The following is a 15,084-nucleotide window of genomic DNA, read 5'->3' as shown; positions in this document are numbered from 1 at the left end:
ATGAATTGTAAAATCTTATAAAATCATTGTGAAGCCTTATTAATTATTTTTAAAAGTACTAAAATTTTGTCACGCTTTATAAATCGGTTATATGATTGATAAACTAATGTACAAGAATTTATAAATTAGGTTTAAAATCTTACAAATCAACTTAATTCATAAATGATAATAAAGATTTTAAAACATTTAATATTTTTTAGTGATAAAACCCTAAACTATTTTTAAATCGGAAGAAAATCCCTAAATGAAGTTTTCAATATTATAAACCCCTAACTTATAAATCATTAACGTATGTCACTTTCCGTCACTGTATTTTAGAAGGAGGGTTACATTAATTAACGGAATTAAAGTTGAGAGTTTATTTCGTAGGATTTTTAGTTAAATATTTTTTTTGCGATTAATGTTTAGTCGAGAGTTTTAATTACTACTTTGTTGTATAAGAAAACTTTCACTTATCTAAAACTTTTTCACTAAAATATTCAATGTTTCAACCCAGAGTGATATACTTGGAGGGATACAAAACTAGAATTATAAGAACTCCTTAACGTCAGCAGAAAACAGACGTTCTTCCGGAAAACTTTAGCCGACAGAATTAACAAATTTTTCAGGAGATATAGAAGTATACATAAAACGAGGACTAAAGTAAAAACAAAGAGTTATCGATCAAACTAACATGACACCCAAGAAAGAAGAAACCACCAAGGAGGAAAGATAAGGTAAGCGCACATCATCCAGCCGAACATTATTTGGGATGAAGCAGCACCTCAATATATTGCTCTGAAAATCACTTCTGGAGCCACGGAAAAGAAGTAGACTAATGAATTCAAAGAGATGAAAGACGAATTTGATAACATTAAATCTCGCATGATGGAATAAGAGTCAAGGCCCCATTTCCATGAAAACAAGCCAAAAACCCTGTTACAAGTGAAAACAAGAAAAACACACCTTCCTAACAGCAGAGGAAATACCACAAAAAGAAAAATTGAACATGCAACCCGAAAATCTTGAACCCGAGACATCAATGAGGCCAGAGGCGTCTTAAATAATTTAATAGTCTCAGACGAAACATGATATATGGATGTTTTTTAGATATTTTCGTCAACATTTTTATTGCATTTCAAAAAAAATGAACCAAAAAACGTTTTGGTATTTAATTTTTTTTTTTTTTTTTAGAAAAATGGGCCTTTATATGAAAATTAGGTTTTGTGAACAGAAAATTGGGAATGGTGAATCATACATAATTTGTTTGTTTTGTCTTTGTAGTAGCTAGGTTTAATTTATTATGGGTCCTTTTTGTTACAAATTCACCAATTATTTGATAAATTAACATAGTGAAATAGGTCCTTATAACCACTTAAATAACATTACAAAAATTTGGACCCATGAACCCATGACCAATTCCTATGTTGCGATAGTCAAGAGCCGGCACTGAATGAGGCCTCCACAGAACACCGGAAGAAATCTAAGTAGAGAACACGACGGAGCAGAGGTAACGAGACAAATCCGAAGACAAGTACCGACTGAGCCATCGTTAACGAACCCCAACCAACAAAATCAATATTTGAAGATCCAGACCTAGAACCACACTTTGAGAGAATAAAATCCTAGCCGAAAAGAGATGCAAACATAGAAACAAACAGAAGACACAAACCAAACCGATGGTGGCTAAGGGAGCTCACTCCGACATCGGCCAGAGAGCCGGATAAAGATGATCTTAGAACTAGAGAGAAACAATGTAACGGCCCGGTTCCTGGCCAAAAAATTTCTTAAGGAGAGCCCGTTAGGACTGCAGCCCATTAAGGTTAATGACCTAGGGTTTCCTCCTTTTCCTATAAATGAAGCTGCCTCCTCTCACTTTTCTCTCATTCTGAAACTTGAGCGAAGCTCTGCAGAGATTTATAGAGACTAGGAAACCCTAGCCGTCAAGCTTCTCTTTTCCTTTTCTCTCTTCTTCTCTCAAGCCTCTCTCTCTCTCTTCCCTGCGCCGTCTCTCTCTCTCCTTCCCTCTCTCCTCTCTCCCTCCTCCTCGCCGGTACCGTGTGGTGGTGGTGGTTGCAGCCGATTGGTGGTGGTGGTCAGATCTCGCAGCTCTCTTGTTTCCTTGTTCCAGATCTGTTCAGATCTCCTCTCCCTTGTCTCTTGTTTCCAGATCCGGATCCAGATCTAGGCTAAGGTGGAGTGTCTTGAACCCATCTTGTTCTCATGTACTGTATACTCCTTTATGTTGGAGTTAGGGTTGATTAGACCCTGTTTGAAAGCTAGGATGATAGATCATGATTATTGCTAGGATGTTAGATTAATGGAACACGATGCATAAGAACCCTCATATTGTTAAATGGGACTTAGTAAATTGAAATGGAGTTGTGGTAGCGATGATGGATTGGTAATTTATGCTTGTATGTTTGGATGTGTAGTCCCATGAGTGGTTTGTGATTAAAGCTAGGATGCTAGAGAGAAATGAATGCTAAGCTGTTAGATGAGTAATGATTGTTAATGTTATTGAAGTAGAACTTGAGTGCAATGTGTATTGTGTGTGACACCGATAACGGGTGGCGTCTAGTGAATGAGTCCAAGTACAAGTCTAAATGAAAAGGAAAGTGAATGAGAATGGGAAGGGATAAGTGAAAATGATAAGGATGTGAAAGGATAAGTGAAAGTATGAAAGAATAAGGTTACGGTTAAGCATGGGTGGGGAAAGCATATAGAGTCTAAGGAAAGTATGTGTGGCAGTAGTTCACGCTAGGTATCCATAGGAGATGTGGCGAATCCACAAGAATATGGAAGCACCCATAGGAGATGTGGCCAATCCACAAGAATATGGGGTAGAAGCCTAGTAGGAGCTACCCACTGATGATAAGAACGTGTGCCAACCGCGAGAGGCGGGATATAAAAACGTGCATCATGGTCGGGTAACGGGGAGTTAAAGGTGTCATAGGATCGAGTCGGTCTAGTATGAGGAGACGGTTCAGTCTAGGGTTTAACGTGTGTGGCAATGAGTGGGATCATTGTATTGATTGATCGCTAGGTTGCTAGAAATGTATGGAGTTGAATGTTTGGAAATAACGATGATGATATGAAATGATGAAAATACATTACCTGATTGTAGTGGCTAGTCGGTCCTAGTTCCCGCATAGAGTAGTATAGAGTGTCATGCGGGCAGGCTGGTCTAGAGCCACTTCACTGAGTAACTTGTTGCTCACTCCTCCATTTCCATTTCCCTGTGCGCAGGACTGTAAGTAGGAGTATATGGATGTGGGTGTGACAGTATTTCAAAGAAGGTTTTGCGCCCGTCGACTCTCGGGACCAGTAACGGGACACGTAGGGTTGTCTAAATGAGTAGACACGTGTCCATAACGCCCCTTCGATAACCCCGGTCGGACACCGGGGAATCGGGCCGTTACAATTGGTATCAGAGCGGGTTAAGATCCCTTAGTTCCGTCCTAAGGGATAAGCATTTCCGACGTTTAAAAAAAAAATTGTTTTCATTGAAAGAAAAGAGTTTGTGAAAGTTTTGATTCTCCTAAAAGTTCTGAAAACGATTTCAAAACCACCCACTATATTTATACTTCTAGTATGCTTCTGATCGGATGTCTACTTGAAAGATGTCTTCGACGATCAGTAAGAACCAGAGTGACAATTACGGGTATCGTGGACCTGCATGGTGGAACCCGATCTACATTCGGACTCAGCACACCATAAAGGGAAAGGTGGTACCCTATCAGTGACGCCTATTGACGAAGTTTCATCGCCAGACACATGAGTTGGAGTGGTTGGAGGAAAGCCAGAGATGGAAACCCGACTAATGTAACTACCGAGAGCATGAAGGTTGTGGCGGATATCATGGGTTTGGAGGAACATTAGAAGTGCAGTGAAATAAGTTGAGGTCATAAGTCAATGAAAGTATTTCCCGAGGAAAGACATATATCTAATGGAGGGCTAGTTCTAGGATATCCGCCAGAGAGACATGAATGTAAAGGAATACAATAAGGATGTAACCCCCTGGGGAGATTTGTTGGGCACCCTCTAAGGGGGCGAGAACTGATTCACCGCTTCCTGAAGGAAATGAGAACCGATATGAAGAATAGTTGTGACGTGCAAGATTACTGGGATCATGAGCTAATCTAGAAAGGTGCAGAGTTATAGTTTTGGTTGTAAGAAGATCATAGGCTAACCAAGCATCACATACTCAGAGCCCAAGGGAAACTTGCAACATCGCCATTACCACAAGGCGGTTTTGTTGTGACAAGAGCGGAAGTGCGAGAAGAACCACACTAGGATATAATGGATGGGAGCATACTACCAGTACAACCAGTAGGGTTATGATAGGAGGCTCGTTCATCAAGGAAAACATGGTCAGACCGAAGGACTCAGAGGATGAGGATATGTTTGGTGCGGAGTAGCTAAACACCAAGTCGGGGCTGCTGGACTCAACTAGTAGGATCCACGGTTGAAGTGCTATCCTAACTATCGGTCCCAGCAAGGGCAATTTCAATTGGGGTTACACGGGTTAGGACCGAGGGAGTATAGAGAATGATGACCATGGGAGTGTATGTGGTAGTGTTAATATCTCTCGACAGTGTGAACCTGCATGGAGACCAGCTGGGGTTGGAGTTTGGAATGATATGAAGTGACATAATTTTGGGATGCGTATTTAGAGGTGTACCAGTGTTCGGGGCTGTTGCAGTATGTTAGGGATAGCATCGGGGCTTAGCGAGAATCTATACGGAGGTCAAAGATTAATGAATAGGAAGAGAGCTAGGAAAGAAGACCGGGACCAAGCACATGGAGTTAATGTATTGTATTGGCATGTACTCATAATCCTCGATAGGAGAGGAGAGTAGTCCTTAATGGAATAAGGATTAGGATATGGATATAAGCTATCTTGATGTTGAAAGCTGAACAGTTAAGTGAAAAGGAGAATGATTTGTATTTGGAAGTGAAAGCTCTAAGTATTGTATATCATTGCTGTAGTAGCCGGGTATGCAGACGCTTTTGAGCATTTTTAAGGACCCATGGAACTGAATTAGTGCATACACCGTAGAGCGGAAATACAGAACATCGTCTAGTCAAAGGAACCATATCGGTTAGCACCATATAGTTCGTTGAGTTGTTGAAACCTACAGCAAGTAGCTTTGGAGTTTACTAAGAGCGATTTGACATTACAGTATTGCCAGATTCTGATATCAAAGAAAAATATCCAGGAGACAACATTACGAGTTGGTAATTGACATTACCAGTTGTAGAAGTGTGTCTTTGGATCAACTGATGCGCAACATGTTCACGTGAAGTGGATGTACGATGCCGCAAGCATATTAAGATAAGCACGCGGTAGTGATGATCGAAGACACAATATTCTATTCCACCCGAAGAGTGTGATGATACTTGGGAGTAGCTTGTTAAGTTTTGTGAGATGAAGTGCTCGCTAAGTTAATCAACGGAGATGTGGTTGGGTACCACGCAACGATGAAGGAAGAGATCATGGGACAAGTTTATTGGTCGCAATGGGCATTATAGTGGGCAGCAAACTGATTTATCAGAATTCAAAGAGGAACTGCCATGGGTAAAGATAAAGAGGGTTCTAATGGAGCTTTGCAGTTGAGATTTGTTAGTTAAGAACAGTGGGGTGTAAGGCCGTATATGATTGATGCAAAGAGTTGTATGTGTCAAATGGAAATGGAATATGATAACAATATATTTTTGTTGTTGGGTCGCCAAGGACATGGCAATCAACCTATGTGGTGTACATGTGTGTTGAGCTTAGAGAGGAAGTTGGTTAATGGATCTGATATTAGTTGAATCCATACAAGACATTAGCTACGAGTCGAGTAAATGGATATGCCCTATGAGAATTGTATGAACAACCATGTTGAATCCCTTATGTTGGACCAAAGTGGGGGAGATCAGAATCTCGAGCCTGAGATGATCCAGGAAACTGCTTAGCAGATATAATTATGGATGGTGAGCTGCTTTATGAAAGGATGAAGAGGTACATGACCATCAGAGAATTACGTCGACAAAAGTGGTGGAGATATGGAAATGCATATGAGATGAAAGCAATCTAGGGATGAGAACGCTGTTGGAGAATCGATTTGGGCTTTAAGAGGACGTTGGATCTCCCTGAGGAATATGGAACCTGGTCTGTTGCATGAACCATTAGATTTCAAAGGACGAGTTGTTTACCCATTTGGGTTCGGGATGTTAGAGTTGTAGTATCGACACACAGAATTCGAGGACGAATTCCATTCAAGTGGGGGACAATTGTAACGGCCCGGTTCCTGGCCCAAAAATTTCTTAAGGAGAGCCCGTTAGGACTGTAGCCCATTAAGGTTAATGACCTAGGATTTCCTCCTTTTCCTATAAATGAAGCTGCCTCCTCTCACTTTTCTCTCATTCTGAAACTTGAGCGAAGCTCTGTAGAGATTTATAGAGACTAGGAAACCCTAGCCGTCAAGCTTCTATTTTCCTTTTCTCTCTTCTTCTCTCAAGCCTCTCTCTCTCTCTCCCCTGCGCCGTCTCTCTCTCTCCTTCTCTCTCTCCTCTCTCCCTCCTCCTCGCCGGTACCGTGTGGTGGTGGTGGTTGCAGCCGATTGGTGGTGGTGGTCAGATCTCGCAGCTCTCTTGTTTCCTTGTTCCAGATCTGTTCAGATCTCCTATCCCTTGTCTCTTGTTTCCAGATCCGGATCCAGATCTAGGCTAAGGCGGAGTGTCTTGAACCCATCTTGTTCTCATGTACTGTATACTCCTTTATGTTGGAGTTATGGTTGATTAGACCCTGTTTGAAAGCTAGGATGATAGATCATGATTATTGCTAGGATGTTAGTTGAATGGAACACGATGCATAAGAACCCTCATATTGTTAAATGAGACTTAGTAAACTGAAATGGAGTTGTGGTAGCGATGATGGATTGATAATTTATGCTTGTATGTTTGGATGTGTAGTCCCATGAGTGGTTTGTGATTAAATCTAGGATGCTAGAGAGAAATGAATGCTAAGCTGTTAGATGAGTAATGATTGTTAATGTTATTGAAGTAGAACTTGAGTGCAATGTGTATTGTGTGTGACACCGATAACGGGTGGCGTCTAGTGAATGAGTCCAAGTACAAGTCTAAATAAAAAGGAAAGTGAATGAGAATGGGAAGGGATAAGTGAAAATGATAAGGATGTGAAAGGATAAGTGAAAGTATGAAAGAATAAGGTTACGGTTAAGCATGGGTGGGGAAAGCATATAGAGTCTAAGGAAAGTATGTGTGGCAGTAGTTCACGCTAGGTATCCATAGGAGATGTGGCCAATCCACAAGAATATGGGGTAGAAGCCTAGTAGAAGCTACCCACTGATGATAAGAACGTGACCGCGAGAGGCGGGATATAAAAACGTGCATCATGGTCGGGTAACGGGGAGTTAAAGGTGTCATAGGATCGAGTCGGTCTAGTATGAGGAGACGGTTCAGTCTAGGGTTTAACGTGTGTGGCAATGAGTGGGATCATTGTATTGATTGATCGCTAGGTTGCTAGAAATGTATGGAGTTGAATGTTTGGAAATAACGATGATGATATGAAATGATGAAAATACATTACCTGATTGTAGTGGCTAGTCAGTCCTAGTTCCCGCATAGAGTAGTATATAGTGTCATGCGGGCAGGCTGGTCTAGAGCCACTTCACTGAGTAACTTGTTGCTCACTCCTCCATTTCAATTTCCCTGTGCGCAGGAGTGTAAGTAGGAGTATATGAATGTGGGTGTGACAGTATTTCAAAGAAGGTTTTGCGTCCGTCGACTCTCGGGACCAGTAACGGGACACGTAGGATTGTCTAAATGAGTAGACACATATCCATAACGCCCCTTCAATAACTTCGGTCGGACGCCAGAGAATCGGGCCGTTACAAACAAGATCAAAAAAATACTCGAGATCGAGAAAGTTCTTGTTTTACCTTTACACTTGTCTAGATAAAAAAGTATTCCCCTTAGAAGCTGCATATAATTTGTATTATTCCAATAAATGAAAGTTTTATTTTTTATTAAAGTTTTATTTTTCATATTATATTGGATCCCTGGATATATTCCATACGATCTATTCATATATTTAATTGTATCGTATACTTGATTCACTGTGTATTGTTGTGATATCCCATTTACAGGAGATGTATATATTTAATTTAAAAAATACATAACTGTTTCTGTTTCAAGTGTTTAAAATGGAACTTAGGATTTATCAGTTAGCTTTTAAAATAATGGTTTTTGGAATTGAAAGGTGACGAAGTTGAGACCGAGCTATCTAACTCTTTCAGCTTAACAAAGGGTATGAGAGAGACAAAGTCTTCTATCAAATACCAATATATAAAGGAGAAGACGGTTAGAGGAAGAGAAAAAGACGGTCGGCATGGTCGTGGCTTTTACCATTAGCATATGTTTTTCATTGCTTCTTGGTTCTTCTAGTCTCTGTCTTAGTTGTATCTAAGATTGAGGCTTAAACTTCTATAAAAATTGTTTCAAGATTCTGCTACATTCTTTTTTTTTTTTTGTAATCTTGATGTGATTCCAAAAGTTTTTTAGGTCTAAGGACTAATTACCACGAGATTTGCAGGATCCGCATTTTTTTACCATTTAAAATGTTCTGAATGGCCAAGGAAAATCAAAACCAGAACGGTACTCACTGCTGAATTCTTATTCTGTAAACGTTTATATTTTCAAATTCGAAAGTTTTTAGTAAAAAAAAAAGGTGTGGGTATTGGCGAGTTGACTACTGACCTTGCATTACAGAACCATATGATTGATACTAAATATTGATTAAATACAAAGAGATGCTAAAATGGAACGGTCTAATGCCAAATAAATATTATTAATTTGTACGCTAAACCAAACAACATGATATATAAACAGTTCCTAATCTTACCTTAAGTATGATCAAGACATGTTAACTACAGCGTGGGACATAAAATGTGAACGACTATTCAAATATTACATCATTTGGGTTGCGTAGCATTCATATGTAGAAAGATTATTGATTGTCATTGATATTTCAATATTTAAATATTGCCTTCAGTTTTTTTACGGCATACATAGATTACATATTGTACAATATAAGTGCCATTTATTTCTACGGCGGGGTCCCGAATTTTAATCACAAAAATATAGTTGTTGATATTGCAGGAGCACAATTTTCACACATGGGGAAAAGAAAATGTATAGAGTTTGTAAACTTTTTAGGGGAAATTGAACTGTTTGACCATTGCAAACATTAAAAAGGGATAATTCAGTGTCTAACTAACTTTTCTAATATTTATATACACAACATTACTTTTTTTATAATAATACGGTATTATCACTTCCTCCAACCCGATGAAACCTGCAGAAAAATAAATATAAAAATTTATAATTAAAATAAAAGTAAAATTTCATGTAGAATAGTTGTAACCAACTATTGGTATAGCTGTAACCAACTATTGGTCATTTATTTTATAAAATAAATCATCACTTCTTCCATACGTACATCTCAGCTTATATATCCCACAGTTATTCTGTAAAAATACATATTTCTTGTTTTTATTTCATCTGAAATACATAGAATTCGAAATATATAGAATGGAAAATCATTTTCTTTGAATTAGGGTTTATATTTTCATGTTGAGTTTAGTGATTATTTGATAAAGTTTAGTTTTTGGACGATTGGGGACCAATTACCACGTTCCATGAAGCCATATGCATAGCAACATTTGAGAAAGATGGTAGATTGTCTTTAAATTAAAATTTTATTTTCACTTTGTCTATTCTATATGCCTCATATAGAACAAAAATGAATTTGTCTAGCATTTCGAAATGTGGGTTTAGTTTATGGGAAGATTTGAGCTGACATTAGATTAGGGTATATACTTTTGTGTAGAATATAGTGATTAGTGGCTAGAATTTAGTTTATAATCCCGTGGTCGGTTTAGGGATGAGTTTATGTTTAGTTATGGAAGTTTGGGGTTTACATTGGATTGTGGTTTACATTTCCGTATAGGGTTTAGTGCTTAGTTGATAGGGTTCAATGATCACTTTGTCTTTAGTTCACCTTGTCTATTCTATATAACTCATGTAGAATGTAAATGAATCTGTTTGGCATTTCGAACTTTGAGTTTAGTTTAAGGAAGATTTGAATTGATATTGGATTAGGGTTTACATTTCCGTGTAGGGTCTAATGCTTAGTTGATAGAGTTCATTTTATGTACGTTTAGGTTGCCAATTGGGTAACATGACAATACATATGTGTTGAATTTTAATTCATGATCTATGCTATTTTGCTATATGGAATAGTGATAGTTGTAAGTTCGATTCTTCGTTACGTTAAATACAGTTAGAGCATTTTCAATGGAACACTATTTTATCTTCTATATTTTACACTAAAATAGAGTAACTCTAATAGAGTTACTCTATTTTAGTGTAAAATATAGAGAAAATAATAGTGTTTCATTGGAGATGGTCTTAGGCTACGCACTCCGTATAGTTATATAATTGTTAATAGGGAATTTATATGCCACAAAAAAACACCATGTCGCTTACTTTAAAAATGCAACTGGCTACTTATTATGAGAAAGGACAAAACCACATGAAATGTGTTCAAAGAATCTGACATTGAATTATGTCAAAATCAATGATACTCACCTAATTTGTCACTCAAATTGGCTATTTGGCCAATAACCCCAGTTTTTAGTATGTTCTCTTTTTTGAACAAATGTTTTAGTATATTTTCTATATATATAGCCCTTTCTCAAAACTGTTTTCTATATACAGTAGATACTCTATAAATTAATACTCGATAAATTAATAATCTCTATAAATTAATAAATTTCGCCGGTCCCAACTTGGGTCAGTTAAAAATTTGACACAAATCGATAAAATAATAAGATAATTTTTTTTAGAAAATTCTATGTAAATATATGGTCCCATTAAAATTATAAATTAATAATTTATATGTATACATATTTATATAAGTAAGAACCTATTATTATATTGTTTGCTTTATATTCATAATTGAATTATTTTTATATTTTCTTAACACTTAATATATTTTTGAGGAGATTTAGTAATATTATATCTAAAACCACATTTAAATTCTATGAAATATATATTATATACACAAAATAATATAATAAAATTAATATAAATGTCAAATTTCAAAAAATAAAAAATAAAAATTAATGTCTATAAACTAAAATCAAATATTTTTCTTATCTTATAATAAATATATCTTAAAATAAAATAAATAAATAAATAAATAAAGAAACTTTTGTAAATTAATATCTCTATAAATTAATAAAATTTCAAAGTCTCAACATTATTAATTTATAGAGGTTTTACTGTATACGTTTAGTCTATACTATATCTCAAGCTATTTTAAATCTATGAGAAATAAACAACTATGTAATCATTTATTTATAGAAGCTTCTTCTTTTCTTATAACAGGAGCGTTCGAGTTTTTAACACCCCACTAATCTTTAATCTATATCTTGTTGATGATGGATCCTAATTAAAATTCATTCAGAAATAGGATTTACGAAAATATAAACTTGATTAACAAGTAAGATAAAAAAATAAAAAGACTAAGCTATGATCAACAATGAAAAGTGGATGTTTTATTAATGATTTGAATACGAGTACAATGAGGTGTTAAGTTACAATGGAGATTGTATGTAATTAGCATATAGTTTAGCTATGGAGGATTCAGATCCCCTCTCTTTGGTTCCTTCTTCTTCTTTTATAGATCTTTCAGAGTGATCGTAACGGCGTGTGAACTCCGGCGTGGATTGGACGCTTTAATGATGGCTTTTAATGTCTTTGATTTTTGTATGTTTTGAGTTGACTCCTCCGAGTTTGGTTTCTTGGCTTCTTGAGTCTGCAGTGGGGCTTTGACCTCGGTAAGCCTATGTTTCCCTCTTGGATCTCGGTGGTGATAGAATTTAGGCTCTATCGCTTTTGGATTAGAATGTCGGACCGGGTCTGGAGTTGGGTGAAACCGGGCTCCAATAGTTGAGACCTTATAACATAATTTATTTCTCAAACTTAGAGAATCTATCCACTTTTGTAGTTTCTTGACACTTGACACCTAAAATGCGTTTAATTTAGGGTGGTTAACAGCAAGAGATGTGTATCCTAATTAGAGTGAGTGTGATTAATATATTTTTGACACCCAGTAATATATAAATTAATAAGAAATTATGATATCATTCGAAATTTTATCTAGTAATTTATAAATATTGAATATGATAGTATTAAATATTATTTATTTGAATATTATTGGTATTTTCTCATATCGTTCTACTTGCTCAACATTATGATAATCAAATATATAACTGATTGATAATTTAGTATGAATGGAGATGATCATTTTGGTATTACATATATAGAAAAGTGGGATCTATATGACCCAAAACAAGATGAAACACTGTTTTTATATATGCAAAGAAGATTTTTTTTTAGAAAGATAAAGAAGAATGTTTTTGCTTATAGTTATTTTAAAACATATTACATGGGTCTAAGACATGTATGGTGCTCAACAATTCTTTTATTTTTATTGCAACATCAACAGTGAAAGATTCCCCTTTAGAGCATGATTAATGCTGATGTTTTAGGTTAGAGTGGAGTTATTAACGTGATATGAGATACGTCTCTTAACTTTTAACTAAGAAAAATTAAGAAACGTCTCTTAAATAAGAGACGTCCATGATTAATGCGGGTCTCTTAGGGTGGAGTTCTTACCGTAATATAAGATACGTCTCTTAGTTTTTAACTAAGAAAAATTAAGAGACATCTCTTATGGCATGATTAACCCAGGTCTCTTAGCCGGAGTTCTTAATTCATGATTTGACACTTGTTTTTTTACATTTTTCGGCTAAGAGATGACTCTTATATTTTTTATTTAAGAGACGGTTCTTAGCTTTTCTTAGTTAAAATCTAAGAAAAGTTAAGAACCGTCTCTTAGCCGAAGCTAAGAACCCCAATTAAGAGACTGAGGTTAATCATGATCTTATATCTCTTATTTGACATTTCTTAGTTTTTCTTAATTAAAAACTAAAAGACGTGTATTATAATACGGTAAGAACCTCATCTTAAGAGACCCGCATTAGAGCATAAGGTTTTTCCCCCCAAATTCTCAGAAAAAAATAAATGCAATAAATAAGAAAATTAAGATAGATAAGGTGGAACTAAAGAAAAAGACAAGAAACGTACAAGAAACTTACCGTTGTGAATAGATTGTAGAAAGGTTTTTACACTTGTCAGACTGGCTGAATTATATTTTTATTTAAAAATTATTAAATTAATCATCGGTATTATTATTATATGAGAAATTAATGGGAAGAAACTGACTCAATGCTGATGCTCATGTTCTAAGGCTCTGAATATATATATATATATATATATATATATATATATATATATATATATATGTTTAGTATTCAATAAAACAACTCGATTCACTAGGCACCTCATTTTCCAAGTGGTAAAAAAACAACAGTATAATATGTCAGTACGTACAAACACGTCCATGCCTATAGCAAAATAATCAATGTTATTTTGTATGTACTTGCACGTATAGCTTGACTTGCCCTCACATGGGATAATACTGGAAGCTAGCTAGATATCACACAGAACCTTCAAACTTGGTTCCACCAAGTTGAAATAATTGTAGGAACCAAGTTGAAATAATTGTAGGAACATACAGTATACTTAAAAGTTTTTTAAGAAAAAAAAAATTAAAGTTTAAAGTTAAAGTTCATAGGAAATAATTTTTAAAATATCACACATAATATATGTCACATTCAGAGAATAAATATATATGGAAAGTATTGCAAAGACCAAGAGATATATAATAGAGTAAATCGTGAAAGACGACAAATCAACGGTGACGGCGTGGAAGAAGCAGATGATCATACGAAGCAGCTTTTCCCGGTTTCGGAAGATAAACAATGGACTCTGAAACTGCACAAGTTCTCCGACAAGAACCGTAGAGACTTACTAACCCGAACCTGCCGCTGATGCTGTTATTTACCAACACCTTGCTTGGCCTACCGGAGTTTCCTCGGTACCTCCGATCTACGTCTTCTTCATCTTCGTCGTCATCTTTGGAACATTCCAACAACGCCGCCGCGAAAGGATCTTTCTCCATCGCCGTCACCGGGGAGCTGCTCCTTTTAGTGGGACAGTTAGATTTATGGTTTTTACCGGTGACCGGAAAGGTGATACTCCGGTGAGGAGGGAGAGGTAATATAACTGAAGACTCGTTGTTGCGGCGGTGGTTGAGTCTATGAGAGTAGTCTTTGGGTTTCCCAGGAAGCTGTTCCCATGAGAATGGAACACCGATGAGACCAAGAGGAGTCGCCAGAGAGTTTAAAGGAGAGTCACCTGGAAACAAGAAGGAAGAAGAAGATAAAGATCGCCGGGAAGAAATATTTTTCTTCGCCGGAAAGTTGGCCGGATCAGATCGTCTGGCCACTAATCTGGTTTTTGAAGAATCCATAAGGTAGAAGAGAGAGAGAGAGGGAGAGACAATGTGGGCTAGAGAATGGCCTTTTAGTTTATTCTCATCAGAGATTTCTTTCTCCATTTAAACTACGGGTGGGCACTTCGTTTATTTTTTAGGTTCGGTTCGGGTTTGGTTAGTTCGGTTCTAGCATTTTTTTCAACTGAAGTAAATCATAGTTAGTTTGGTTTGGTTTGTGTTCGGTTCGGTTTATATTCGTTTCGTTTTGTATTCGGTTCAGTTTGTTTTTTTGGACCAATTTAATTAGATTCTTCTTAGTTTAATTTTTCTAAAAGAAATTATGTTTTGAAACATAAATTATGTAAACATAAACTATATGAACTAAATTCAATATAAAACTGAAACAATTTTTTTTTTAAAGTCACAAAAGTATATAAGAATTAAAACAAATGAAAGTTAAGTAAATTAAAAAAAACAACATCATTAGTAATATCTCTTATATCATTAAAATTCAAAAGCCTACAATGAATGAAATATTTTAAATCAAATATTTTGATGATTACATATTAGGTTAGAAAAATATATGTTAATGAATATAAAATGGAAAATATGTGGTTTAGTATTAGAAT

General features: G+C 36.1%; 1 protein-coding gene and 1 long non-coding RNA gene across 2 annotated transcripts; both read right to left on the bottom strand.

Moving 5' to 3' along the window:
- Positions 1-506: 506 nt before the first annotated feature.
- LOC125582043 lies at positions 507-3,236 on the bottom strand. The gene is made up of 2 exons (XR_007319874.1): positions 946-3,236; positions 507-790 (listed from the first exon to the last, which is right to left on the bottom strand). It is a non-coding gene; the product is annotated as an uncharacterized LOC125582043 (long non-coding RNA).
- A 10,491-nt stretch (positions 3,237-13,727) lies between these two features.
- On the bottom strand, positions 13,728-14,847 carry LOC106421312. The gene has a single exon (XM_013862155.3). It carries the CDS (start codon positions 14,576-14,578, stop codon positions 13,871-13,873), a length of 708 nt encoding a protein of 235 aa, XP_013717609.1. The 5' UTR covers positions 14,579-14,847; the 3' UTR covers positions 13,728-13,870.
- Between the last annotated feature and the right edge of the window lie 237 nt (positions 14,848-15,084).

This window comes from Brassica napus, chromosome C2 (assembly GCF_020379485.1).
Source record: "Brassica napus cultivar Da-Ae chromosome C2, Da-Ae, whole genome shotgun sequence".
Lineage (NCBI taxonomy): Eukaryota > Viridiplantae > Streptophyta > Magnoliopsida > Brassicales > Brassicaceae > Brassica > Brassica napus.
This window is presented reverse-complemented; position numbering and strand designations above follow the sequence as displayed.